A 27,317-nucleotide genomic window follows, 5' to 3' on the forward strand; every position below is an offset into this window, starting at 1 on the left:
GCGCTTCTTAGAAAGGAATCCTCTCACTTTTCATGGAAACTCCATTAGGTATAGATCAATTTAAATCACTTAGAATTCTTATTCATTTTTATTTTTGAAACAATAGGTCACCGATATTGGAAAGGGAAAGTGCTGAAAGCGAAAACAGGTTGCAACCAATGTTTCTACTGCCGCTTATGAAGCCCGTGGTATAATAACTGAATATCCAACAAAGCGAGAAAGGGAGCTTTTGAAATGATAAGTGGAAAGTAAATGACAACCTCATGATCTGCTCAGAAAAGAGTTCTTATTCAAACAAACACAATTTAACCACAATCAACTGTCTGACAATCAATTTAGAAAGAATAATTAAAAACTCCCTGTCCACCTATCTCAATATGGCGCGCGCGGGGGGGGGGGGGAGAAGGCTCATTAATAGCAGGTAGTGTTAAGAAAGCCATTTCGCCATTTCTGTTTTCAGAAAATGTAAGCTACTTCGGGTCTCGTGCCTTCCCGTCCGTTCATTGAACTGCTTGGGCCAAAGACTGCTGGTACTGTATTCGAGCAGGAAAATGATCGGCGGGTCTGTTGTAAGCTGTCCACACAGGATCCCCAACAAAGAGTCTCATCGCCTTCACATAATTCTGAGGGAAGAAACACACAGTCAATATAGTTAACTATGGCAAAAGTGGTGGATTAAAGTATCAAGCGGTGAAAGGACGATGGTTTAAGAATAAAGTTACCTCTAAACAATCTGATCTACCGCTCAGGTCTAACTTCCTGCTTCCTCACCCTTTCATCTGTTCAGCTGTGCAGGGAACTCCCTAGGTTGTTCATAGACAGTTTTTTGTGACACCCAAACCAGTAATCTACAGCCTGAATGCTTCCTGCAAGCCAATACAAGTAGCCTGTCCTGAAGCCACGATAGGTTTGGATGTCAGAAGAAGCCAGCGTAAGAGAACCAAGACATCTCCTCTAAGGGACAAGGGTGCAAGACAGGACTGATTGCGCACCTGATACTGTAGTAGTCCAGCTTTCTTCCCACAGAATCAGACCTAACTGATTTCTATTCACATCACAGTAAACTTAAAGGGGGATCATAACAGCCACAACAGCTATAAATATGTTTGAGCCATATTTCCAAACCATGTTAGTGACTGAGAGACATCAGAACAACCTGGAGCTGGGCTACCTATTGGTCGGAAAAAAGGGAGGCATCTCTGGCCTAGCCTGCTCATGCCTTCCCTCAAAATAGCGGAGGTGGGCAGGAGGGAAGAAGTAGGACTTCTCACAGCATGGGCGATCGCTGCCACCACTGGCCTAGTTAGAAGAGCTTCATAGCTTAGCTGGAAAATGATGTTTTCTGGTGGGAGACTGGAAAAGCCACACTTCATCTACAACCAGGGCAGGCAAAATGTAGACCATGGAGTGAGTGCCACCCAGGCCGCTTCTGTGGGTCTTCCTCATCCTGAGGGTCTCCCAGCACTCCATACCCGCACTTAAAAAAAATTATGGGAAAAAATTGTTCAGGAAGTGACCGCAAGTCCTCTAGGGCCAAGGGCCCCAACCACCGGTCCGCAGCCTGGTACCAGGCTGTGGCCTTGGTAGGACCGGGCCACAGAGACAGATCTCTCTGCCGCACATATGCCCCCTACACACACACACCCACATGCACACATGGGTGCCCCCCGCGCATGCACGCATGTGTACCCCACCCCCCTGCACATGGGGGCATGGGTGCCCCATCCCATCGCACACGGACCATGTCCCTCCCCCGGCCCACAGTTCGGAAAAGGTTGGGGACCACTGCTCTAGGGAACTTAAAAGGCAATTCTGTTATGGCTTCAGACCTCCTTGAAACTCCTGCCCACCCATTATCTTCCATTTAAAAAAATATCCACTAGAGAGCACAAGGGCTCTTCTTCAATCCAAGGGGAATTTTTTTTTACACACACACACACACACACACACACACACACACACACACACACACACACACACACACACACACACACACACACACACAATCAATGGTACATGTCGCCATGGGTCTCATTCCGAGGGGGAAAGACTGAGATACAAATGAAATACATATAATATTGCCATGTTCTATGAACCAAATACAGTTTTCCCTTACAATTAGGTGCATAAAAAGTAAAGCTTATAGAAATGGAAAAAAATCTACATGGGCCTTTATTGGCCCACATCTCTAAGACTCTAAGAAGCCCAAGCCCACTTTCACAGGGTGCTTCCAGTCTGTGTCCTTTCAATCTGCCTGTTCTACCTCTGGGTTGCCTTTCATTAAAGGCTATTGTTTGTGGTTTATGCTTTGTGTGCAGCATTCTTCACAAAGCAGAACGAACTTTCGAGTCAGATAGAACACACAATCGCAGCCCAAAATGGGGCTGGGGACTAGAATCCAGTCGAGCTGTTATTGCAGGGAACAGAACTGACCTCCCCCCCGACCGCCCCCCCCCCAAGAGATTTCCAACCTCATTCCACAAACCGGTTCTCGGTCAGGGGCCTCGGAGTGACAGACCCACAGTGCGACAGTGTCCTCCACTTTCTGCACTGAATGCTTTCTACCCTTTCACAACAAGTCAAACAACAGGACAAGCAGATCGGATCTCCCAGGGCTCCTCCGGGTAGTTGCTATGGCAACACCAATCCCGTACTAAAGATGGATTTTATGACAAGGCTGGAGACACCAGCGCTCCATTTATCTGGGAAGGCAGCAGAACAGAGCCGAGGAGGCCCCAGATGTGCTCTCATCCTGTGCCTTCCTGAACCTTTAGGAATTGATTTCTAATCCCAGGGAGGTGGGAATGACACCTTGGAAGACAGGTGAGTTTTCTGTTTGAAACTGGATAGAGATTAGGCTTTGATTTTCAGCAAAATACAGACACAGCCAAATAAATAAAATACGAATTCCCATCAGTGGTGCTAGGAAATAAAAGCAAGTGAACAATTAGGGTGGGAAGGTAAAGGGAAGTACCGCTATCAGCTGTTTGTCTTTTACATGCAGAGAGAGAGAGAGAGAGAGACTATACCTCAGAATTTCTTTTCCCAAATTATCTCCACGTCCTTCAAAAACCTCTTCCCTGCATTTCTAATTCAGGTGTTCACACCACTAAGGTACCAGAATCTGGTTGTTAATATGCAGTTCAGCACCTGCACACAATCTTGTCTCAACAATATGTGGATACTTATATATAAAAATAGTAATTTCATACAGATTCATCCAGTGTAAATCGGTGATAGATGCCAGCGGGAAGTGTGATCATGTCTCCTTTTACCATGGCAATCCGGATCCATTTGTCGTCTTTATCGCGAACGTCAAAATACCCACTTCCTTCCAAGATGTAGCGAATCTCATCATCCAGGTGTAAGTGCTCTTCATAAAATATTTTTATCTGGGGGGAAAAAGGAGGGAAGAGAGAAAACGTATTTTCATTTCGTGAGTCTACTACAAGCTGTAAGCACACTGCTTGCTGCAAAGATGGGAAGATGCTAATATTTTAAAAAAAACACCAAATAAACAACCCAACCCTGAAGGCCACCTTAATAACAAGCTATTTAGCATTTATGCAGTGTATAGCATTTATAAAATACATACAGTGAGTTTGGGCTCTCAGTCATCGTTTCAGCAACTCTGCAAAGTTGATCAGCTTGTTATTATTCCTCTACTGCAGTTGAAGAATTGAGCTAAGCCTCCGTACAGCAATGCATTTATAGCTGAGTGCCTTTCCAACTTACACTCTTAGTTCTCACATCACCCCACCTTTAGTTTTAGAAATACTACTGCTGGTATATTTAAAGGCTAGTCACAAGTAACCACAAATTGCATGCATGTATGAAATATGTCTTCCCACAGGAACGAGACACACTCTTCCACAAAGAGGTACAGATTCATGTTTCTGGACTACAGCTCCCAGGATTCCTGAGGCTGGAAAATTTATTTCCAGTCTCAACACAGAGTCGATTTCCAGTCCCAACAGAGAGTCTACCCTGCCTTATTCCCCATCACTCATTTATTCCAATTTTATTTATTTATAAATAGCATTTATCAGTGCCAGGTTTTCAAAGCAGCTTACCATAAGATAAGGTAATGAAAGAAGCAAATTTGAAAAACAGCAGCAGTCTCTACATGAACTAAATACAAATGAAAATAAATCTAAAAAGACAGTACTAAAAGATCTAGGCACATGCCTCAATTAATGCTGAAAGGACAACAGGAAAAAACATGTAAGTCATAGGTCACATCTAAACCACAGAGAATGAGAATGGGAAATCCGATACAACTCAAACTAATTAGGTAGGAGAAGTGAGAGTGAATTCTCACAAAAGATGCCCCTTACTGGATTGCTCCACTGTTTCTGTAACTACCAAAGGAATTGGAAGAATACTCTAGACAAAGCCTGAAAACGGAGAGTTCTCTCTATTTAAGCCACATCAGGCAAATGTACGGTCCTCTAGGAGGTGTTGGCTTGGCAACTCCCATCAGCCCTAGCGGGTGTAGTCAATACTCCCTTTAGAGATAAGGGGAAAGGTGGTCTAAGTGGTAAGAATGCTAGGACAGGAATTTGGGGTGTCAGTCCAGGGAAACTTATGTCAAAGAACACCCACCATCCTTTACGGCGCTAAAGGGGTCTTTGATGTGTTTGCTGCAATAGGCTAATCAATTGTTCCACACACACCCCAAAGCCCACCTAAACAGGTGCAACTTATCCCACTGTGCAATCTATATGGCAGGATTCACCTGCCAGACAGGACTGCTGTTAAAAGGCAGAGGAGCCCTGTCAGAAAAACAAAAGGCAGCCACCAAAGGGAAACTACAAGGAGCTCACACACACCCATCTTTTTCTGTTATAAAAGATCAAAAACATCCTTTGAAAAAGATAAAAACTGCATGACAATTTTGGAAGAAAGGGAACCCATTGTTCAAAGAAAAAGAAACTTCTGAAACTGGAACACACTCTAGTGGTGAATTAATGCATTTGCATCCCTTAAACTTCTAAAGCAAAGACAGAATTCTTACCTTTTCTTCATAATTTGGCAGCTTATCTTTATGTATTGTTATTATATCCATCCAAGAGTAGTTATTCTCCTTTCGAATCTTTGCTAGTTGTGGGTCAGTTTCATAGTTGTCAGCATCCAACTACAAAATAAAGAAAATTCGGGGGTTTTCCTAGATGAATTCTACAAAATAAAGCTGGTAATAATCCCCCTGCCCACTTCAAAAGCACTTTGTGTACACAAATGGCTCAACAACTTTACAGAGTAGATGGCGAGCAATTCCACTGTATGAGGAAAGAAAATTGCAATGAATAGTACCACTCTTTTCTTCTTTACAATTCTTTTTCTGACATATATGACTGTTTTAAATTTTTTTTTTAATCTAATGCTCTTTTTTATAATTTTGTGTTTAATATAATGCATTTTTAATATTTTAATTTACACTTTCATTGTCCCTTCTCTCCACATTTTGTAAGCTAACTTGAATCTCTGAAACTGGAGAAAGGCAATACCATGTTTCCCCTAAAATAAGACAGGGTCTTATATTAATTTTTGTTCCAAAAAACGCAATAGGTCTTATTTTCAAGGGATGTTTCTTTTTTTTCCCATGTACAGCAATCTACATTTATTCAAATACAGTCATGTCATCTTCTGGTTGCTGCACAAAGGTGGAGGGCAGGGTTTCACGTAACTGGGGCTTATTTTGGAGGTAGGGCTTATATTACAAGCATCCTGGAAAATCATACTAGGGCTTATTTTCAGGTTATGTCTTATTTTGGGGGAAACCAAAAATATATACATCCATCATCTTCTTTCTTCTGATTATTTAGATGTAACCAGAAGAGGTATATATATAACCAAAAGAAAGAAGATGATGGACAACCAAGATGTTATCATATGCTTGGAACCGTTTGGACTGGTAAAACGCTGCTCCGTTTAAGTTAACTTATTAAATTAAAAAAAATTAAAATCCTAACACTGTGGTTTTTGCAAGCTGATAATCCTGAATCAGTACATAAAAGAAAACACAAGCACATTAACAATATTATTACAGTATCGAGTAGCACAAGTTTTCCTGCCTATTACAGCACCATCCATTACAACCAGCAGTTGCCACCATCATGGGAATAACTGCTGGCCATTTTCATGATCCCTCAATTGATATCTATATAACAGGTCTGCTCTCTTAGAGGATAAAACATCTTCTGGGAAGTGGCCATAACAAGCATATTTCCAGGATTCGCTTTGGTTCTTCAAAACAGGGTTATGACCAAGCTAGCCTTTGAAAGTAAACAGAGGTTTTCCAAAGAAAAAGACTGATAACTCAAGTAGTCCATACCCATGAAAGAGCACTAAGCGCTTTAGACGGGTTTCCCTTTCAGGATTTCTCTCCAGGCAGCCTGCTAACCTTGGCAGGGGCAGCTTTTGAAAGCAAAACAAGTTGGCCTTGACAAGGAAAGTAGCAGAACTATAGTAAACAAGTGTGATTGAATTTAAACACCAACAAGGATCAAGTGTTTAATGTGCTACCCAGGTCTAGATTACCTGCATTTGCTCGCTAACGACAATAGCTCCACCTCCCAGAAAATAGAGCAGAGTTCAGGAGAATATAAATGCACAGATGCTGCTCAACCCCAGTCCCACCTATGAACCACAGTAGCAACGTTCCAATGTAGTGGTTCTGAAACTTTGATCTCTGGATATTTTCTACATTCCAATTCCTGTAAACCCAGCATGTTCAAACAGTCAGGGGCTCCCGAAAACAAAGTCCAAGAACTGTTGGAGAAGTAAGTTGGGAAACAGCTATTCTAGTGTAAACCATACTGAAAAGAAAAGTGGACGATGTACTGTTTGCAAATATGCACTAAATGGACAACACAAACAGTTCATGCTTTCTTCACATTGACACTTCTCCGGCAGGCTTTTGTAGCCAATACTGATAATCACACAAATATTACTGATGTTGGTCAACTAGGAAAGAATTAAACACACCCAAACTTGGACCAACCAAAGTGTCAAAAAGCTATGAATAAAGCAAAGCAAAAAAGCGTGCTGCTTATATATCGCCCCATAGTGCTTCAAGCACTCTCTGGGCGGTTTACAAGTTAATTATGCAGGCTACACATTGCCCCCCCCCCCAGTGAGCTGGGTACTCATTTTACCGACCTCAGAAGGATAGAAGGCTTTGTCAACCTTGAGCCGGCTACCTGGACTGAACCCCAGGTCGTGAGCACAGTTTTGGCTGTAGTGTAACGGTTTAACCACTGCGCCACGAGGCTCTTCAATAAGATGTTGAGGTCTCCACCACAGGATGTCAAAGAGAAGAATGTAGGAAGAGGTTTCATGTCCTCCAAGCACTTGATAACATTATTCAGTAGGGTTTCCACTGGCTCTTTGTATCCTGATACATTGTCAAAAATTAGTCACCAGCTTTACCCATGTAAGAGCTCCTACATTTCTTTTGCTCTGTCTTGCTACTTGGGCCTTCTATCTCACAAGGCATCAATGTGCCCTGCCAAGATAAGAACAGATCCAAGTAAATTCTGCCCTTTATGTTTTCATAAGCGTGGGGGTCCAGCCATTGCTCCTTCATTATTTCTTTCTGATCAGTTAGGCTCCGGTGCTGTGTCTGCAGAGGAGAGAGAGCTTGCTCCTCTCAGAATCCTAAAACTGGTATTCCTTTACGTAGGTAGAAACTATGGTCAAGTTAAGAATAGATAAGTATTACTAATAGATTTTGATCCCTTCCCTCTGAATTATTTCTGCAGGCATTCCTTGCTTGGTCCAACCTGAAATATATCCCATCATGTGTGGTCTAACTTCCCTTTCCTCACACTAGTCCCTTCCAAAGTTCAGGACAGCAGCAATTCTCAGCCCCAGGTAACACAGAAAAGGTTCAGGGATCATGGCGTTGTAATCTAAGCATGTTGGTGGTTCTAATCTAAATAACTATGCAATATTTTCAGTGCAGCCCTGTATGTGACCATTGTAAATTAAGTCCCACTGAATTCAATGGGGCTTATACCCAAGTATGTGATGTGACACTGGAACTTATTTACTTAGAAGTAACTAATTTTTTTCTCAGTGACACTTTCTTCCTAGTGATGCTGCTCAGGACTGCATAATTAGATTTTATCTTAAAATTATTACAAACATTGGCTGAAATCTAATAGATTGTTGTGCTCTGTTGTTTTTAAATGTTTTTGCTATTAAGTTTATTTGCAATTTTTAATATAATGCTTAATTCTTTTTTAATATGTGTATACCTAATGATTTTAGCTTTTAAATATTGTATTTTTAATGAAGTAAGCCACCTCTGGTCCTTTTAAGGAGGAAGGTGGGGTAAAAATATTTTAAACAGAATAGAATAGAATAAGTCTATTGAATCAGTGTGGATATGGTGAGTCAACTGCTCCATATTTCCAGTCATCATGTATGAGTTTGAAAGCTGGACAGTAAAGAAAGCTAATGGGGGGGATGATTCATTTGAAATATGTTGCTGGAGGAGAGCTTTGTGAATACCCTAGGGCAGTGGTCCCCAACCTTGGGCCTCCAGATGTTCTTGGACTACAACTCCCAGAAGCCTTCACCACCACCTCTGCTGGCCAGGATTTCTGGGAGTTGAAGTCCAAGAACATCTGGAGGCCCAAGGTTGGGGACCACTGCCCTAGGGCCTAGGCTGCCAGAAAGGTGAATATGTGGGTCCTTGTTCAAATCAAGCCTGAACTGTCTCTGGAGGCAAATATGTTGAAACTAAGGCTTGTCTTACTTTGGGTACATCATGGAAAAGCAGGACTCTCTAAAAAAGACAGTAATACTGGGAAAGGTTGAAGCCAACAGGAAAAGAGGAAGACCAAATATAAAACGGATTGACTCCTGAAAGGAGCCATTGGCTTGACTTTATATGAGCTGAGCAGGTTGTATTGCAGACTGCTCACTGCAACTTACTACTGGAGTTCAATAATTCCATCTAATGGTTTCCCATCACATCCAACTCTTCTCTCACTGCCTTTCCTCTGTGGTTTTACTTAATCTTCAACATGAGAGAGAGTTCTGGAGAACCGAAGATATTCTGAAACATTTGGGTTGGTCCCAACTGGTACTCCCTACTGCAGTTTGTTCCCCTCTGCCGCCATCTTCTTGTGCCACTGACCAGGTCTGCAATTTCATAATACAGGATAATAGCCAGACATAAAAGTACTGGCCACCACGATCATGCCCTGTCTATATGAGAGCTTGGACAGGCGCTTAGATATTTTATAACGGGGGGGTGGGGCAGTGGCGGTAGCCAGTTGCTCCCTTAAAGGCACCTTTTAAAGTTTAAAATTTAAACAACTCGTGCCTTTCAGACGGGACTGGACGAGGCTCTTTCTGGAAAAACACCGGACTGCCAGAAGCCGGTCTCATCCTGCCTGCCACAAGATCCCCAAGAGGGCAAGAGGCAAGAAGGGCCCGCCGGCTCTCCCACTCCCGGTGAACCAGAACGAAAAGCAACCCAAAGAGAGTGGCCTTCCCGCGCAGGAGGGAGGAGGGAGGATGCCAAAGGGTCCTTCTCCAGCCACAGTATCAGGGAGTGGGGTTTCTCAGTCGTGGGCGGCGCCGCTGGGCGACCTGCTTAAACCCCCGTCGTCAGAGCGACTTGGCGGCGTCGCGGAGGGGGGGGCTGCCCCACGGACCCACCGCCCAGCAAGCGCCTGCCCCTCTCCGGCGCTAGGCGGCTCCTTGCCCGGCTCGCTCCGAGGGGAAAGCGCGCAAGGCCAGGGCGCTACCCGGCGCGAGGGAAAAGGCCGCGCGAACTCTGGCTCCGAGCTTGCCCGGCGCGCGCCCCGCCTGGAAAGGGGAAAAAAAAGCTCGGCCCGGCCCGGCCAGCCCTTCCAGGTCCCCCCGGCCGCCGACGGCGCCAGGCGCGCAGGGGAGCACCCAGCCCAGCCTAGTTCGCCCGCCCGCCTACTCGCCCCGGGCTTCTCCCCTCGTGGCGGCGCCCCTACTCCCTTCCTTGCGGCCTACTTTCCAGTAGAAGACGCCGAGCTGGCTCAGCCTCTCCAGGCTGACGGGCCGGTTGGGCTCCAGGCGGTGCGGCTTCCGCTGGTCCTCCGGGGACTCGTCCATGTACCACGCTTCCACCATGGCGAGAAGGCACCGCGGAAGCCGGCCCGCCCGCCTGCGCCGCCGCCCCCCTCGGGGCCAAGGGAAGGCGGGGCGCCCCGGTGGCGGCAAGAGACCTTGGGCTTGGCTTGGCTTGGCTTGGCTTGGCGGCTGGCCGGGTGTTTTCCTGACCTTTGAAGGGTAGCGTAGAATCCATGAAAGACAGGAGGTTGGAGCTTAAGAGAGGTTTGCTCAGAAGTCAATCTCCCCCCCCCCCTCCCCGCCAAGAGCACAGGAGCCACGTTTATCTCTAAACGGTGGCATCGTTGCAGCTTGACCCAGGGGAGGTCGTCCCGTGCAAATCAGGATGAAGTACTGTACAGTATATGCCCTGAATTTTGAATGAAAAGAAATACGTTCCCTCAGCTTTCAAGAGTGTGCCAGGATCCCAGTTTTGGGCTGAGTGGGTGGATGAAACATTTAGACCTGGGGTGTGTAGCAGACAGATGGGTGGATGGAAATAATTTTGGACTGCTCTCCAGTTCTTCACCAGGAAAAGTTACCAGCAAACTAGTAAATGCCATTTAAAACAAAAAAAGAAAAATGCTAGCTTTAAATCAGGGTTGTGCCTTGGAGGCAGGGCCAGATCAAGAGAGGCCCTTAAGCACTTAAAAGATTTTGGTGCACCCATATATATGTAATTCAAAATATAAACAATAATAAACCATAAAACAAAAATTTATTTATCAAAATTGAACAAAATTTACAGTAAGATGGAAAATGTTTATTTTTGTATAGTTCCACTTTATTTATATTTGAACATTTTTCTCCTACTTTTTTTAATTCCAAAGTCTTTGATCAGATCCTCAAAACTAATCTTATATAACACATGTTTCTATACTTAATAGAGATAAGGCATCCAGCCTGCCTTGTTGCATAGTTGTTCTGATGGGATTTTTAATATACTGTACCTCAACTGGGAAAAATGAATGTTGAGCTGAGCAATTTGTGACCATTAATGTTAAAAATATATGAAAGCCAATGTTTGCATTTGGAAAGGCACACTCAATATTGTCTTCTACAATTATTTTATAAAGTTCAGCAGAACTGAATCTTGTTTTTACATTTTTTTTGTTGCCCTTAACTTATGGCACACATATGAATGAAACTACTGAAGCTCAGCTGAGAAATTACTGTTGAAGTCCTCTAAGTAAACATCAATCAGCTTTTGACAGCACTGAGTATCTTTCAATGCTAGTAGATGATGAAGTGACATCGTGGCACATCACTTAGAAAAGAAAATCTGCTATTTATATATTTCATCTCAGTTTCAAGTTTGTTAACAATTGTATAAAAGTTGGTGATACGGAATTAATCTCTGGCATTCAGATATACTTCTGGTGCATCTCCGTCATTGGGTACCTTCTTTCTGATATGCTTGCGAGTCATCGCTGCCTTGTAATCAGCATCTGGTAGCATTTCCTTTGCAGCCGCTTCATATCTTTCAAATTCATCTCGTGAAGTGCACAGTTGGTCAGCTAATGATACATACAGATCTGCACATGTTTCCAAGTTCACATCCTCATTTTGTAGAACTTGGCTTACTCTGTGAAAATTCTGCAAAATTTCATTCAAAATATCCAACATAAAAATAAATTCTAGCTCTTGCATCTTATCTGCAATATTATTTGTGTCTCTTCTAGCACCCCCCTTTTGTGACTGGTCTTCAGCTATATATTCTGATGCTTCTAACATTTTAAGGAAAGCATGTGCCTCCCATCTGGTATCAGAGAGGGATTTTAAGACATTTTCATTTCCAAAAAAACCCTTGAGAATTTTCCACCGGCTGCTTGACACTGAAAAAGAGGTACAGAGTAACTGCACTGTAGAGAAGAAATTAATTGCCTCTTGACAGCAGTCAACAGCACTTCAGTTTACCAGATTTAGTGAATGAGCTGCACAGGGCACATATACAGTATAGCAAACTTGATTGTTTCTTTAAAAATTTGTTGCATCCCCTTATAACACCCAGACATGTTAGCAGCATTGTCATAAGACTGACCCCCTACATTTTGCAAAGTTTAGCCTACAAACTTCTCGTACTGCAACACCTGATTTGCTATTTCCTTGCCTTTCATTTCGAGAAAGGTTAAAAAGTGTTAATAGGCTGTTCACTTTTTAGGTACCTAAGTACAACACTTCACTGATCGATATATGATAGAGCTGGTGTTGAATCAACTGACAAACTAAAACAACAATTTTACTTCATCAGCAATAAGCGCATGGACCATTAGTTGAATAAGTTCCTCACAGGTGGTTTTGTGAGGATTTCCTTTGCCTCAATTTCCATATTTCAAAATGTGGCCTGATAAAAATGGATCAAACTAGCTTATGAGTTCAAGCAGCCCTAAAAAATTTCCATTTTGCAATGATCCAAACCTTTCTTCTCTTCCTCGAAAAGCCAAGCCACATTCAGGTAACGTACAAATAGCAGCTATGACACACCTCAAGACATGTTCCCAGTAACCACACTCTTCCCAAATTTGTTTCTCCAATTGTTGCCCCAATCCCATACTTGGTCCGCTAGTTAAGTATGTTAGCATAGAGTCTACTCACTGAGTCTACTTAGTGAATAGTGCTTTTTTCATGATTATAAATTATAATAGTATTTTATTGGTCACTTAACCCTTCTCTTATAAGAAAATCTGACAAATTTTTAGGAGGAAACAGTTTGCAAACGAAACAATAAACCGATCCAGTTGATGGTGAATACAGTAACCACTCTCTTTTGTATTTCTCACCATTGACTTTTTTCCCAACAAAAAGTTTTTGTGAACAATACCTTACTGGTTTGCCACTACTGAAATGCCGGTAAGACTTGTCAAATGGCCCACTGTGGTGTTGGCAGTCACTGGGTCCACAAACAATCCAATAAGCCACACCATTAGCAGAGAAATCAAGCCACAACTCTGGATCCTTTGCTACACTGTGATTTACCTCAATAAATAAAAAATAGAAAATGCATCCATAGTCAATAGCAACACCATTTGGCTATTTTCATGAGTTTCACAAGATTTGAAAAGCACTTCCACAAAATTATGAAACATTAATTACATTATTTGTTGTCATTGTTTTTTTTAAAAAATAAAAAATAAATAGGCCTTCCCTCCAGGCTTCCAAGTGGGGCCCTCATGAGAGTGGCCTGGTAGCTGCTGTGCAGGCCAGGGCCTGAGCATGCAAACACCAGGCAATTCTTGGGTCAGGCTGGCCCTGATCCTGCAGTTACCTCACCAGAGCCATGTATTCCAGATCCTGACACAAAGTTACAACGTTAGCACGTGAGCCTCCATGGACCATGGGGCAGTTAAACCTACCAGATTCTAATTTTGTTGTATTCCCAACTAACCTCTATCATTACTACTACTATTATTACTTCCGCTGAGGAGGTTATGTTTTTATCAGAGTATGTGTGTGTGTTTTTTTCTACTGACGTACAGATTGTATACAAATTTCACAGACTGCGTACAAAGTTTCCCTGCTTTCATTTATTTCATGACCCTTGGCAGAGGTCAACACTCTCGGAGTGCTCTTGTTATTATTGTATATATCTGTATGCAATTTTTAATGGCCGCACCATTTGCAGTATTGCACCATATGGCCCATGGTAAATTCGGCTATGGAAAATTTATGTGGTGCCCCCTCTTCCCTTGTTGCCCCTAACCACATTTTTATTATGCTTAATGGTTAATTTACCCCTGCTTGGAGGTCTCTTTTACAGAAGACATTTCTTGCTTTTTCTGGTTGGCTAAGAGAGACGAAACTGGCCCCTCAGACCCACTGTTGATCCACCCTTGTTTGAGTCTGGCTATAGACCTGGGCTGGGTCACTGAGACTTCATCTAGAAAGATAACAGAAAGAGGATTTGGCATTCAGCCCCTTGCAGTCCTCTCCACGAAGAATGAATGAAATTTGCAGCATCCTTTTCGTGCATCTGGATGTTCAGGGGAAAGAAATCGTTGGCTGTGCCTCTGCCCATCTTTGATTGATTCAACAACACCAGCACCCATTCCAGATGAGATCAGATGTAACCACCTTTAGGACTTACCAGATTTTAATGTAAACTTTTGTGGGTTACAATTAATTTCTTCAGACAGACTTGTATTTGGGTTATTGCATTTTATAATGGTTTTAATTATTAGCTACACTGCATGTTCTGTGCTTCACTTCTAGTCAGTAGGAGGGTAGAGTAGTAATCTTTAAATATATAACTAAAAAATGAGGAAAATGCTGATACCTGTGTTTCAAAAGTGCACATATGGTTGACACTAGTAGCGATGATGGAAAATTGAATACCCACTAAAAACAAGAGTGAAAATATATGATAGTAAGATAGAATGATTTTCTATAGTCTTGCAACAGATTGATCCTGAGGGTCCAGTAATAATGGGTTTCTTGACTTTTCAGAACTTCTCTCAAAAATGTGCTATGAGAAAGTAGGCATATGAACATGGTAGCCAAGCTAATGTTTAAATAGGAGAGGAAGTTGTCTCTAACTCTGAGGTTCAACTTACCCGTTTCTTATTGATTCCCCACCTATTTAAAAACCAAATATGCTTCTTCACCTAATATACTATTTACTAGCCATTCAATGTAGCTTCCATGTCTTTTCTGCTCTCTGTGCATTCTTTTCTCTCTCTCTCTCTGTCTCTCTCCATCTTTCATTTATTCAGTTTGAGGAAGGCCACTTCCAAGATTCCCCGTTGTATTACTCAGAAGACAATGCTGTGCTTGGTCCCAATACTCTTCTCCCCTGTTTAGGATCCTATAAGAAGACTTTCCAACTTCATATAGGTTGTGTGAGATTTGTGCTGGCAGGTGCTTTTGGTAGCACTGACTTGCCACTACTGCGCATGCAGCTGGCTTTGTTTCTTTTATGGAGGAACCATCTGTTTAAACAAGTCTTCTCCCTGAAATTTCTTTTTTGTCTTTACTCTTGTTTTGATGGTAGGTCAGCCTGAACCATGTATGACTTTACGGAGTAATTACAGAAGCCACTGTTCTCTCCTCCACAATATGCTTGGCAGTGTTAATCTGCTACTGTCTAATTGAATGTCCTCTGCCTGCATAACTTCGGGTAATTGCTTTTTTCCCTTCAGGTGGCTTGTTGAAAAAGGTTCTCTCTCTCTCTCTCTCTCTCTCTCTCTCTCTCTCTCTCTCTCTCTCTCTCTCACACACACACACACACACACACACACACACACACACACACACACACACACACACACACACACACACACACACACACACACACACAGACACACACACAGACAGAGCCTCTGAGGCAGACACAGAACCTAGATGCCACAAGGGAAAGAACAGGAAAAGTGCCCAGTTTGGCCACAGGGCAGGAAAAGATCCTTTCTTTGGGACACATCTTCCATGCCCACCAGTTAAGACTGCCACTTCATGCTGTCATTCCCTTTCTATTGACAGCAAGACCTTAGCAAAACTGGTGGTGATTGATTATATTCTGGCTGTCCACGCATAGCCAGAATGTAATGAATCACATGGGACTTTCTCCTGACAAAACGCTGGTGTTAGTTTGGGCTCCTTCTCCTTCCATTAATTAACAGTTGGTTCTTAAAGAACCATATCAAGTATTTCCAAGAACTTTTATATATTTGTCTGGCATTAAAACCTTTTCAAGCAGAAACCAAGGGTTTGGTTCATGTCTGATAAAATAATTATATATGATGAAAGTTTTCTTGGCATGTTGTGTGCAGGATGTAGACACAATTGCAGGTGGTTTTCCATTGAGATTGAAGTATCTGGTGTGTCTTGAAAATGGAGATGTTGTACTGTGATGATTCGAGGGCACTGATTCGGAATATCACAAGACTCTAGTAAATTTCTTATCTTGAATCTGAATGTGATCCACAATGTCCACTTATTGAGGTTGTGTCACAGTAGAGCCTGTGTTTAGTTTTTTTGAAGATGCACAAGTTGTTCAGAAGGTTAGTCCTGTATTGCTTTGGATCTTCTTTCATATAAAATTAACCTTTTAATTGTGATTCTTTCTCCTCAAGAATGGTCAGTGAATGAAACAATTTTCCTTGTGATGCACCCTCTATTTCCTTTACATGCACTTAAGGATCAGACTATACAAGATGGAAGCTTTGCCTGAGGTTTCTACAGCTCTGTAGACTGCAAATTCGCTTGCCTTTTCCTGATGTTTAGTCACCAGAAGGTACAGAATGGGGATACATTTGCAAGTTAATTATACAGGCATGGCAGTTTTGAAGAAATGTATTTCTGGAGGACTACTTTTTTCATTACCCTACCACTGTGAAGCTGGCTATCTTTTATTAGTTGGCCCTCACTTGCTCCAAGTGCTCTTTGCAGTTTAAGTCAATGGAGGCATTGGTCTGCTCTCATGCCAAGCATCTCTCTTCCATGGGAAGGTGTGCTCTCCATTCGCAGAATGTTTTCATGACTCTTTAATTTATGCCCTTTTCAGGATTGTGGACTTCAAAAAAGACCATGCTGCCTTTGTACTTCGCAGAGCAACAATGGAGATACTCCTGGCCTACCCAGTCTTGCCCCAAGTAGGGTCCTCTGTTGCCTTTCCACTCTGTGGCCAGAGTGTTTGCATGCATCTCGGGGCAAAGAAAAAGTGGTTCCCTGAAAACAGAGAGCAAAATAGAAGGAAAGGGAAGAGATGGGACAGAGATAATGAAGAACAGAGAAGAGGGGGGAGTAAAAGGGAGAATCTGTTGTGGTTGTTACTACTAGTAGTACTGTACTACTGTTACTAAAATCACACCCACTTTTGGCATATATCCCCTGGAAGAATAATCAGAAACAAATATTCAAGAATTTGAAGAATGTGAGAAACAAGTTTTCAGTCCAAGGCTGGATGGGCTTGTCTTCTATACACTTTCCGGATTGTCTGCAGGGGGGCGGATTTTGTACTCTGGTATCCTTCCACTAACAAATAGCAGCGCACAAGTCTGTAAAAATATGTGCATTTCAAACGTGCGCCTAGAACAATACATTTCAAATGCATACGAAACACTCTTAAACATACTTTAGTCAAAAGGGGAATGTGTTAAAGCAGTATGTACAATTTAAAGTATGCATACTAGCAGGTGTGCATTTGTTGGTAGGTGGAATGGAAGATATGGGTATTGTCCTGTTAAGACACACAGGTAGAGGTAGAGGTATAGAAGGAAGGATGTCCACATATGCTGATTTTTAGTACACATACCTGCTCAGGGTGAAAAGAGTTTCCAACCCAGTGTACAGTGTCAAATGAGGGACTCCGGGCACTCTTTTATACTCACTGTGGCCCATTGGATCACAACTACTATCCACAGTGTTAATAGCACATGAAACAAAAACCTTCTTTCAACATTTATCCTCTTCACAAGAGCACAAGAATCACTTTCAGCAATAAAAGATCTCTCAGTGTTAGGCAGCAAAAAGCAGGAATACAAGTTCTCTCTGTTGGTGTTTGTGCAGCCTTAGAGCTGTGGGACTCTCTAGAACTGGACAGAGGGCATGAAGAAGAAAAATGTGTTATCGGTAAAAAGGATTGTTCAAGCAGCTCTTGGTGCAGTCACATAATCGATCTTTCTCTACTTTTCATAACTACGAAAGTTACTTTCACCACTAGCAGAAGTAAGCTTCGAATCTGAACGGAGTGAATTTATTTATTACAGTCAGGTGACCAGCCCAAAATCTGAACTGTATACTTAACATAGTTAGCTATTGAAAACAAGAGACAGGATCTGTTGATAAAACTTCAAAAGGCTTTTAATTATTAACCAATTACATGCCTTCCAACAATGTTCAAGCTTCTCACAGGAGTGCTTGCAAGATCAATATACGATTACGGTACTTAATTGAAAACTCCTTAAACCCACCTGAACAGAAAGGGAACTTTTAAAAATAAAGAGGCATGAAAAATCAGCTGCTTATTGATAAAATTATGCTAAAGAATGCAGAAAGATGAAAAACAAATCTTAACATGGCCTGGATAGACTATAAAAAGGCATTTGACTCATTGCCACACAGCTGGATTAACACCTGCTGAAAAAAAAATTGGGATTAGTAAAAACATTCTGAAGTTCATCAAGAAAAACATGGAAAAATGGAAAACGGTCTTAATAGACTATTAAGAATAAATTGCCAAAGTTAGGATCAAAACAGAAATATTTCAAGGAGATTCTTTTTCACCATTGCTGTTTTTAACATTTTGCTAATCCCAGTGCTAGAGGAGACTCTTGAGAGTCCCCTGGCCTACAAAGAGAACAAACCGATCCATTTTGAAGGAAATCAACCTTGAGTGCTCACTGAAAGGACAGATCCTGAAGCTGAGGCTCCAGTACTTTGGCCATCTCATGAGAAGAGAAGACTCCCTGGAAAAGACCCTGATGTTCAGAAAATGTTAAGGCAAGAGGAGACGGGGACATCAGAGGACGAGATGGCGTAAACTATATGCAAAAAGTTCCACAGAGATAGAATCACTGCTAAACACAGTGTTAATATTTAGTGAATATATTGAAATGAAATTTGGAATTAAAAAATGTGCAGCTCTGTCTATACAATACAAAAATTAGATGGAATGGAGTTTAAAAATTGTGATATTATAAAATAAGTATTAACTGATAAAAATTATAAATACCATGGAATATTAGAAGCAGATCACATTCTGCACACAAGAGTTAAAGAACTGACAGAAAGGAACACATCAAAAGACTGGAAAATCATAAAATCTAAATTAAATAGTGGAAATACAATTGAAGCCGTAAACACATGGATAGTCCCAGTAATTAGATAGCCAGCTGGAGTAATAGATTGGACCCAAAATGAATTAGAAGAATTGGATTGGAAAACACGGAAACTAATGAGCATGCAGCATGCACTACATTCAAAAAGTGATGTGGACAGATTATTTTTACCATGGAAAATTGTAAGCCATGGGTTATTGCAAATACAGCAGATAATAGAGGAGGAAAAAAAGTCTGAATTATTATATTAGTACAGGTAGAGAAAAATTACTGAGGTGGTCAAAATGCAGAGTATTTTGAAAACAACAGAAACAAAGGCTCAATGTAAGAAACAACAATTTGAAAATAAATTATACCATTGGAAAAAATAAACCATTACATGAACAACACCTCAGAAATATTAATGAGAAGCATGATAATAACTCAATGTGGGCATGGCTAAAACTGGGGACCCTTAAGAGAGAAACTGAAGGCTTGTTATTTCTGCACAAGAAGCATTCCAAACCAATGTGATGAAAGCTAAGGTCCAAGGAATTAGTACTAACAATAAATGTCTCCGCCAAGAAAAAATGAAATGTGTCGCACCTCATCAGCAAATTCCCAGATTGCACAGATTACACTTCCACTTATCTAACAGTATCAACAAAAAAGAAGCCCCACAACCACCAGATTAATTTGTGGAGAGAGAACCAGGAATGGATTCTGTGAGCCTGGTTTTGCTACCTGCTCAGCAGAGTACTGTATTTGCTCAGAGTTACCCTATTCCTTGATTCACAATCACTGTCTGCCTGAACTACTGTTCTGCTCTGCTTGGCAGACTTCAGTGTTCTAGTAAAGAAAGAATAAAATCTGGAAGACTGAAACAAAGAAATGGTGTCAAGGAGCGTTTCGTGTGGCAATGCATGATTTTATTCACTGACAGTAAGAAAAAAATTTAATTCCATGAAACTAAAATGAGAAAATAAAAAACCACCCTTTCAGAAGTTGTTATATTATTGCCCCAAAGTTTGCTATGTAACTAAGTGCTTTTCAAAACTATTGGAGAAAATAATAATGCTGTATTGAGTTGAAGAAAGGGTGCTGACTTACTCCAGTTGAATATAAGCTCCTGAAAAATGCACTTATTTATAAAGCAGTGCTGATCACAGGCTCTTCTGAATTCAAGCAGATTAATTTCTCAGGAAAAAAAAGGATCTCTGGGTTCCCCCCAACATCATGCATGCAGATTTTTGCTCATGTGGGCATTTCACAGTCTGTTTAAAGGTAGGACCAGCTCTGAGAGGGGAACCTGTTCTGCCAATAGGATGTGTTCGGTTGGCTGGTGAGCATTCATCAACTTAGGCCTCCCCTGAGGCATTGGCTGAGAAGGCCCCCAGTCCACAAGACTGTGTGCCTTAATAAATTTGATGATTTTTTTTAAAGGAATGTGGTAGCGCTGCGGGCTAAACCGCAGAAGCCTGTGCTGCAGGGTCAGAAGACTAAGCAGTCATAAGATCGAATCCACGTGACGGAGTGAGCTCCCGTCGCTTGTCCCAGCTCCCGCCAACCTAACGGTTCGAAAGCATGCAAATGCAAGTAGATAAATAGGGACCACCTCGGTGGGAAGGTAACAGCGTTCCGTGTCTAAGTCACACTGGCCATGTGACCACGGAAGATTGTCTTCGGACAAACGCTGGCTCTATAGCTTGGAAACGGGGATGAGCACTGCCCCCTAGAGTCGAACACGACTCCTCCTTGCATTTGCAAACACTAAAACTCTTCTATATAGTGGGGAAAGGGGGGGGGGATATATATATAATCCTAGCCTGAGAAAGAAAACTGCTGCATTATTTAACAAACTTTTTTTACCAGAGCTAGGAGGCCTGAAAAATCAGATGGCCTAAAGGAGACCATTGTTGTTCAGCTACCCCTAACCGGTCTTCTTGAACTTAAGCTGAACGATTCTAAAAAGTCTTCCATTCCTTGCGCCTTTCTAGCTCATTTTCTCTCTGCCTATCTGTCTTTTTCAGACAGCCTTCTGGCCTGCTTAGCTCAGAAGAAATTCCTTCAGTTTTGCCTAGAGGGACTGGGGGCGGCGGCATTGTGAGGAGCCTCTGACTCAGAATTGATTTGCTCAGTGTTTCGTGAGGTGCATTTCCAGCCATCCGAGGAGCTGGAGAAAATTCAGGCCTGGAGGCATCCATGGGAGCACGCAGTTTAGAAAAATCCTGCTGATCGCTTCTGATCCTGCCCTGTGTCAATTTTGGATGCACCAGCAAAATAAAAATCATTTGAAATGTGGCAAGCTGTGCTCGGCATATGCTTGGAAATTCATGAACAAGAGGGGAGCTGAATTAAAAATAATTGAGGAAAAGGCAACATCGCCAAGATGCAACATTTGGTGTTTCCTTAGGCTCCTGCTGCGAGGAGTGTCTGCTTGGAATGTAATGTTCGAGGAGATGTGTGTGTGTGTGGAAAGATGGAGCCTTAAGCTTAATAAATGCTTGGGGTCCTGCATAGATTGGCAACCTGCCCTGTTTCTCCCCTGCTAGATGGAAGGCAATAAAGCTCCCCGACTATGCCTCTCTGCAAGTGGCTTGAGACGATGACAGCTTTCCACTTGATTGCTTATGTGGCAGCAGAATCAAAGGAGTAAGTCGCACACGCGTACACACACACACACACACTCACACTGCAGAGAGGTTACCATTCCTGATCTTTGTCCTCTCATCTAGGGCACCTCTGTCTCTCTTGATTTCCAGATTCCAACCTTTGAGCTTTGTCGCAGAAGTTGGCTGCATGAGAAATTGCAAGCCCTTACCACCAGTCTTGGGTGTTGGGGAGGGGGGCAAGGAGTGATGTGAAGTCTGGGGGCGGGGGGAATGATACAAATATTCTGGATGATGCTTTAAAATAAAAGTAAAATAGAAAAGAATTACTTCCGAAGGCAGTTTTTCTTCCCCATGAACTCCACAAGTAAAATGAACCCCAATGGTTTTACTTCCCTTCTTTTCAGACTGGTACTGAGGCAGGGCAAAACCCTGCAAACATCCATGCACATCTGAAAGGGTACGGCTAGCAGCTCAGTGGTCGTCCCAGCGGAGACATAAGCCCATCAGTTCCCTGGCCTGGGGCACAGCCTCATTTGCTTTCCTGGTATGTCATGTGTCCTGAGGGAATCTACCAACTCCGCGTGCTTTTCCTTCCCCTCCACTGCTTCTTTTAGAGCTAGAAAATGCCTGTCCACAAAGAGCTGCTCGCACCTTTTAGATGCAAAAAATAATGCACGTTTGTGAGCCTTTGTAAAGAAAAACTTCCCTGCCATGTGCCACAAAGGCTAGGTTTGAAGCATGGAGGAAGCTAACTGGATATATATCTGCTCCTGCTCTTCTTTCTGATATTTCAGGAAGTAACCTAGCTGGTATCAAAAAAAAGTCCTCGTTCAAGGTTTGTAATGAATAACAACTTATTTGTTATTGACCTTCTGTAATATGAAGCCCATGCAAAATTAGCTGAAATACAGGAGTTACTGGAGCTAATATTATATACATAAAACCTCACGTATATACACTGGAACAAGGGGGGGGAACATACTTTCTGCAATCTCCCCCAAAAAGCCATCCTTGTAACCAGAAGAACAGATGAACTAGTCCACTCAGGTGTATACAATTCATTGCAGTATTCCTCATGGACCGCATTTTTTTTTCTTTCTTTCAAGCTGATGCCAAGGCAACATCTCCTCCTCCTGGTAAAATAAGCAATAACCTCAGCAGAAGGGGAGAAGCTCTAGGAGGGAGAAGGATGGTGGAAAACATCTGTTGTGTATTCTGAGCCATCACCTCCCAAGGAGATCAGCAAATGACTTTTGCCTTGTAAGTTCAAGGAGAGAGCCATCAACAGTAACATCTCTCTGATGGATGAAGGAGCACATGAAGAGAGAACTGGCCATGGGAGGTTATTAATAATCTTAAGGGAACCAGAACGCTGTCCAAGGCAAAAGGGCAGGGCATCTGGACACAGACATCCAAGAGGAAGGAGGTGCTTTTCTCCATGGGCTTTTTGGCACAATGGTAGTTGTTTCCCCTGCAAAATGCTCCTGTTGCCTTATTGATTTTGTTGCTAGCATTTGCTCCATCCTTGCTCTGTGAAGCTTAAATTACTACCCTAAAAGCTGCATTGTGTGTTAATAAAGAATCTCAGAAATCATTTTTTAAAAAGTTCTAGAGACTGAGGAACATAACACAAGAAAGACTCTCACCCCTTGTCTTGTTGGAATATTCACTGCCCTCATTTGTTTTGCACAATTCCCTGGTTCTAACGTATAGAAGTACTTCAGTCCTTTCAAACAATACTGCAGTCGTGCCTCGCTGAACGATTACCCCGCTCTATGACGAATCTGCTTTATGTTGACGTTTTTGTGATCGCTTTTGCGATCGCAAAACAATGTTTTAAATGGTTTTTTTTCGCTGTGCGATGATTGGTTCCCTGCTCCAGGAACCGATTTTTTGCTTTGCGACGATCAGCAAACAGCTGATCGTCGGGTTTCAAAATGGCCACCGGCTGAAGAAAATGCCCCCCCCCCCAGTTTTCTAGGACTGATTCCTTGCTTTACAGGCACCGAAAATGGACACTGTATGGAGGATCTTTGCTGGACGAGCAGGTATTCAGCCCATTGGAATGCACTGAACGGCTTTCAATGCGTTTTTTAATTTCGTTTGACGTTCTCGCTCTACAGCGATTTCGCTGGAACGAATTAACGTCGTCAAGCGAGGCACCACTGTATAGGATTATCAGAAGTGAGGATTTTGTGTGTGAAGTGTAGCTATATTTGGCAAATATATCCCATCTGACCCAGGTTAACCTACTGCTCCCCTCCCCCTCCGCAGGATCACATCACACCAAGCAGACCTGACCTCAAGACTTACTACACAGTAAGCAAACAAAACAGCCCTTTCATGCAAGATTGTAGTGTGAAATAACAGCAGCAAATTTTGAGATGCACTTCTTCACCTCATTCCTATTGTCCGTGTACATGGTGTATTGTTTGCATGGGAGTGCCATGCCTGGAAGTGTCCCACATTGAGAAGAAAGTCACAGGTAAAGGTGCCCCTGTAAAGCTCTCATATTCCTCTGGAATGGTTTGCCTTAAATAACTGCTTCATCTTACTGCTAACAAAGGCCAACCCTCAGTAAAGCTGATATTAAATACACACAAAATTACTGACGTTGGTGTCCCACCCATGCTTGGACTGAGAACCTTGCCAACAGTAGCTCAGTGTTGTTGGCATTTCTGTTTATGATTCACAGGTTAAGAAACAGAATAGAAACACTGGCTTTCCTTCACAATTTGTGAAGTGTGTGTGAAGTTGCCTACAAGATGGGATGTTCAGAATTTGAGAACTCTTTGTTTCATAAAGGTATCCTCCCAAGATGGCTTTTGAGTTTTTGGGATTTGGGGGCTCTATTCTTCCGTGGTTCCAGTCCTTCCTCAAGGGCTGATCCCTGCTGGTACAGCTTAGGGAGGTGTTGTCCATCCCTTGGGACCTTCGTTACAGGGTCCCGCAGGGATCAGCTGCCTCCCCAATGCTTTTAAAATAACATGTTTTCCCAAAAATAAGTCTTATATTAATTTTTGCTGCATAAAACACATTAGGGCTTATTTTCAGGGGATGTTTCATTTTAGTTCATGTACAACAATCTACATTTATTCAAATACAGTCATGTCATCTTCTTCTAGTTGCTGCACAAGGGTGGAGGGCAGGGTTTCACTTAAGTGGGGTTTATTTTTGGGGTAGGGCTTATATTATGAGCATCCTGGAAAATCATACCAAGGCCTATTTTCAGGTTAGGTCTTATTTTCGGGGAAACAAGGTAGCTATGAGAAGCTGCATGCAGAGATTTGGAGTACATCAATATGCGGATGACACCCTCTTCCTAACCTGCAGATAATGCTGTATGTGTCCTCAAGTGCTGCTTGGTATCAATAATGGACTGGACAAGGGCCAAGAAACTGAATCCAGCAAAGATGGAGATTCAACTGTTGGGAGGGTCATCAGACTGGTTAGATGGATATTTTCCTTGTCTCAATAGGGTTACACACCACAAAGGATTGTGTGCACAGCCCAGTGGTAATCTTGGACCTAGCTATCTCAATGGGGACTTGAATATGTTGTGGCCAAGGGTACCTTCCTGAACTTTAATTGCCCAGCTCCACTCCTGCCTGGATAATAAATGCCTACCAGCAGTGCTCTCTTGTATTGGTTATCTCCAGTGTTCTCCACGTAGGGCTGGCCTTGACGTCAGTGTGGAAACTTACGCATGTACAAAATGTGCCAACTAGACCGATTACTCTTGGCACCCCTTCACAGGCTCCCACTAGTTCTGCACTCAATTTAAGGTGCTGGTTGCAGCCTATAAAGCTCGTTTAACGGCTTATGACCTCAGTATTTAGCAGCACATCTCTCGAAAAACATAGTTAGCCACCCCACATGCTCCTCAGTCCTTGGTATTAAGAATTTAACACCTAAGGAGACCAATAGAGCCAACTTGAGGAATCAATACAAATGCAGAAGCAGGTGATACCTTCAATCGACCATTGAGATAAAACAAATACAAATAGCAAGCGTTCAATGATAAATCATCTTCAAGGCTGTACATAGAGTTCTTGTGGGCAGTTCCAAATTTACGTGCTGTTTTTAATGTCCCAAATTCACACGGCTAGTAGTGTGGAGGCCAGGTGGGCTTCTCAGAGGGAAACGGCTACAGCCTGCATGATGTTTTCAAGCTCTTCTAGCAAGTTGGAAGCAAGTTTCCTATAGAGGTTCAGGAGACACCATCCCTGTTTTTAGGAAACTAAGATCAAATTATACCAAGCTGACTTCTGCCATTTGTAACTATTATCCTAAGATGTTTAAATGGGTCTTAATTTGTACTTTTATAAAGTGGTTTTAGCCAGCAAAATGTAGTGCTGTTATGATTTTACCCTATGAACCACACAGAGTTGCAGGAACACTAATGGCACAATATAGAATGTAAATAATTAGGTGGTAACCGCCCCTTCTGCAAACTGAACTATGGCAACATTGGGAGCCCTCAAATCACAAGGCGGTAGAGCCGCTCCCTCACCTTGACACAGTTTCTACTGCCTCTTGAAACGATTAGAAAAGTGGTCCATTGCACAGTGGGAGTTGCATGAACTCCCTGTGACTTGTAAAGGTGCCTGGGAGAAGTTGATGGAGGCAGCCTCTATATCACAACTCACTGCACAGGAGGCACAACAGTAGTGCGCACTTATATCCCTCAGATTGCAGTAGCTGGCTATTGCTGGCTCAGACTGTATCCTCTGTATTTATCATGTACGTAATAAAAATGGGTGGGAGAAGAGATCAGGAAAGCTTTGAAATAAACTTGTTATGTGCCTTCAAGTCAATACTGACTTACAGCCATTATTCACTACACCACTCTGGGCATCACTGGAAGAAAATACAATTTATTTTCAATTATTTTAATAAAAACACAATTATATTATCAGCTCTTTTAAATAACAAGAGTGACATCCAACACCTGTAATTCCTTCAACGAAAGAGGAATAGGAACAAGTCATTAGACTAAACTGCTCTCCAAGGGAACAAGATTGGAGAGGGTAGTTGTTGTTCTCCCCAATATTATACACTTGTGAAATGTACTACTGCACAAAGCTGTTGCAAGCTGTAATTTTGTTTTTTGGTTTCACTTTAGCCTATTAGTGTCTGTGAAGCCAACCAAGTTTAAAATGCAAAAATACACTTTTATTTCTGATCACGCAACAGGAAACGTTGTTCAAAGCAAAGCAAGATATTCCAACTCTTTTGATCGGGTAACATCACAAAATTTATACAGCCCATCCAACCTTTGAATAATGAACCATGTGATCCACTTCAGCAACATACAGCATAAAAATATAAGCTGCCAGGACTGGAATTTTGTATTATCTTCACAAAATACCTCTTTGAAAGAAGGGCAAATGCCCCACCCAAGTGTCCTGAATTCCAGGATGGCTGCAGGCATGTCCAACAGAATTAAACTCAAACATAAAACAGTCCTAAGTTTTCTGATGGTGCTCCCAAACTCAGCGGAACTTTCTAACTATAAAATGCTAAGACAGGGACTTCCCAGCTCCTTCTTTTGCTAGCCGATCTGCTGCTTCATTCCCGGTAAAACCAGCGTGACCTGGAACATGCATCTGTTAACAATAAAAGTATGTGTCACTTGTTATGAAAACACAAATGTTCTACTATGCAACTGAGGTGCAAAATACTGTGAATGCATTGTAACAGTTTCTTCCACCAATTATCTAATTAGATACCAACAATAATCTTCCATCCCCAAGAAGCCTGAGGGATTGTCAGAAAGACACATGTATTTCCTGTATAATCTCACAGCCTCTCCTTTAATCACAACTGCTGATCTTGTTCTATTAGATTCATA

General features: G+C 42.3%; 3 protein-coding genes and 1 long non-coding RNA gene across 7 annotated transcripts in view; 1 reads left to right on the forward strand and 3 right to left on the reverse strand.

Moving 5' to 3' along the window:
- The window catches only part of LOC144587799 (uncharacterized), an 887,030-nt gene that overhangs the window by 158,311 nt on the left and 701,402 nt on the right, over positions 1–27,317 (reverse strand). The gene's annotated exons all lie outside the window — the stretch shown is intronic.
- Positions 70–10,240, reverse strand: ADI1 (acireductone dioxygenase 1). 2 transcript variants are annotated; one of them, XM_020782602.3, is made up of 4 exons: positions 10,003–10,240; positions 5,018–5,137; positions 3,276–3,392; positions 70–623 (listed from the first exon to the last, which is right to left on the reverse strand). In XM_020782602.3, the coding sequence occupies exons 1-4, from the start codon at positions 10,120–10,122 to the stop codon at positions 501–503; spliced, it is 480 nt and encodes a 159-aa protein (XP_020638261.1). In that variant the 5' UTR covers positions 10,123–10,240; the 3' UTR covers positions 70–500. The 2 variants fall into 2 exon arrangements, with proteins under 2 accessions (XP_020638261.1, XP_020638263.1); XM_020782604.3 differs by having other exon boundaries at positions 3,213–3,392; positions 10,003–10,230.
- On the forward strand, positions 1,768–26,955 carry LOC140707487 (uncharacterized). 2 transcript variants are annotated; one of them, XR_012087582.2, is made up of 5 exons: positions 1,768–2,823; positions 15,089–15,214; positions 16,598–16,685; positions 20,882–22,007; positions 22,570–26,955. It is a non-coding gene; the product is annotated as an uncharacterized LOC140707487 (long non-coding RNA). The 2 variants fall into 2 exon arrangements; XR_012087584.2 differs by lacking the exon at positions 15,089–15,214.
- The window catches only part of RNASEH1 (ribonuclease H1), an 11,361-nt gene continuing 10,364 nt past the window's right edge, over positions 26,321–27,317 (reverse strand). For both annotated transcript variants that reach the window (XM_073001076.2, XM_020782599.3), the window contains one exon: positions 26,321–27,072. In XM_073001076.2, the coding sequence (XP_072857177.2) occupies positions 26,986–27,072 (87 nt within the window). In that variant the 3' untranslated portion in view covers positions 26,321–26,985. The remainder of the gene's footprint in view (positions 27,073–27,317) is intronic.

This window comes from Pogona vitticeps, chromosome 1, assembly GCF_051106095.1.
Source record: "Pogona vitticeps strain Pit_001003342236 chromosome 1, PviZW2.1, whole genome shotgun sequence".
In the NCBI taxonomy this organism is placed as follows: Eukaryota; Metazoa; Chordata; class Lepidosauria; order Squamata; family Agamidae; genus Pogona; species Pogona vitticeps.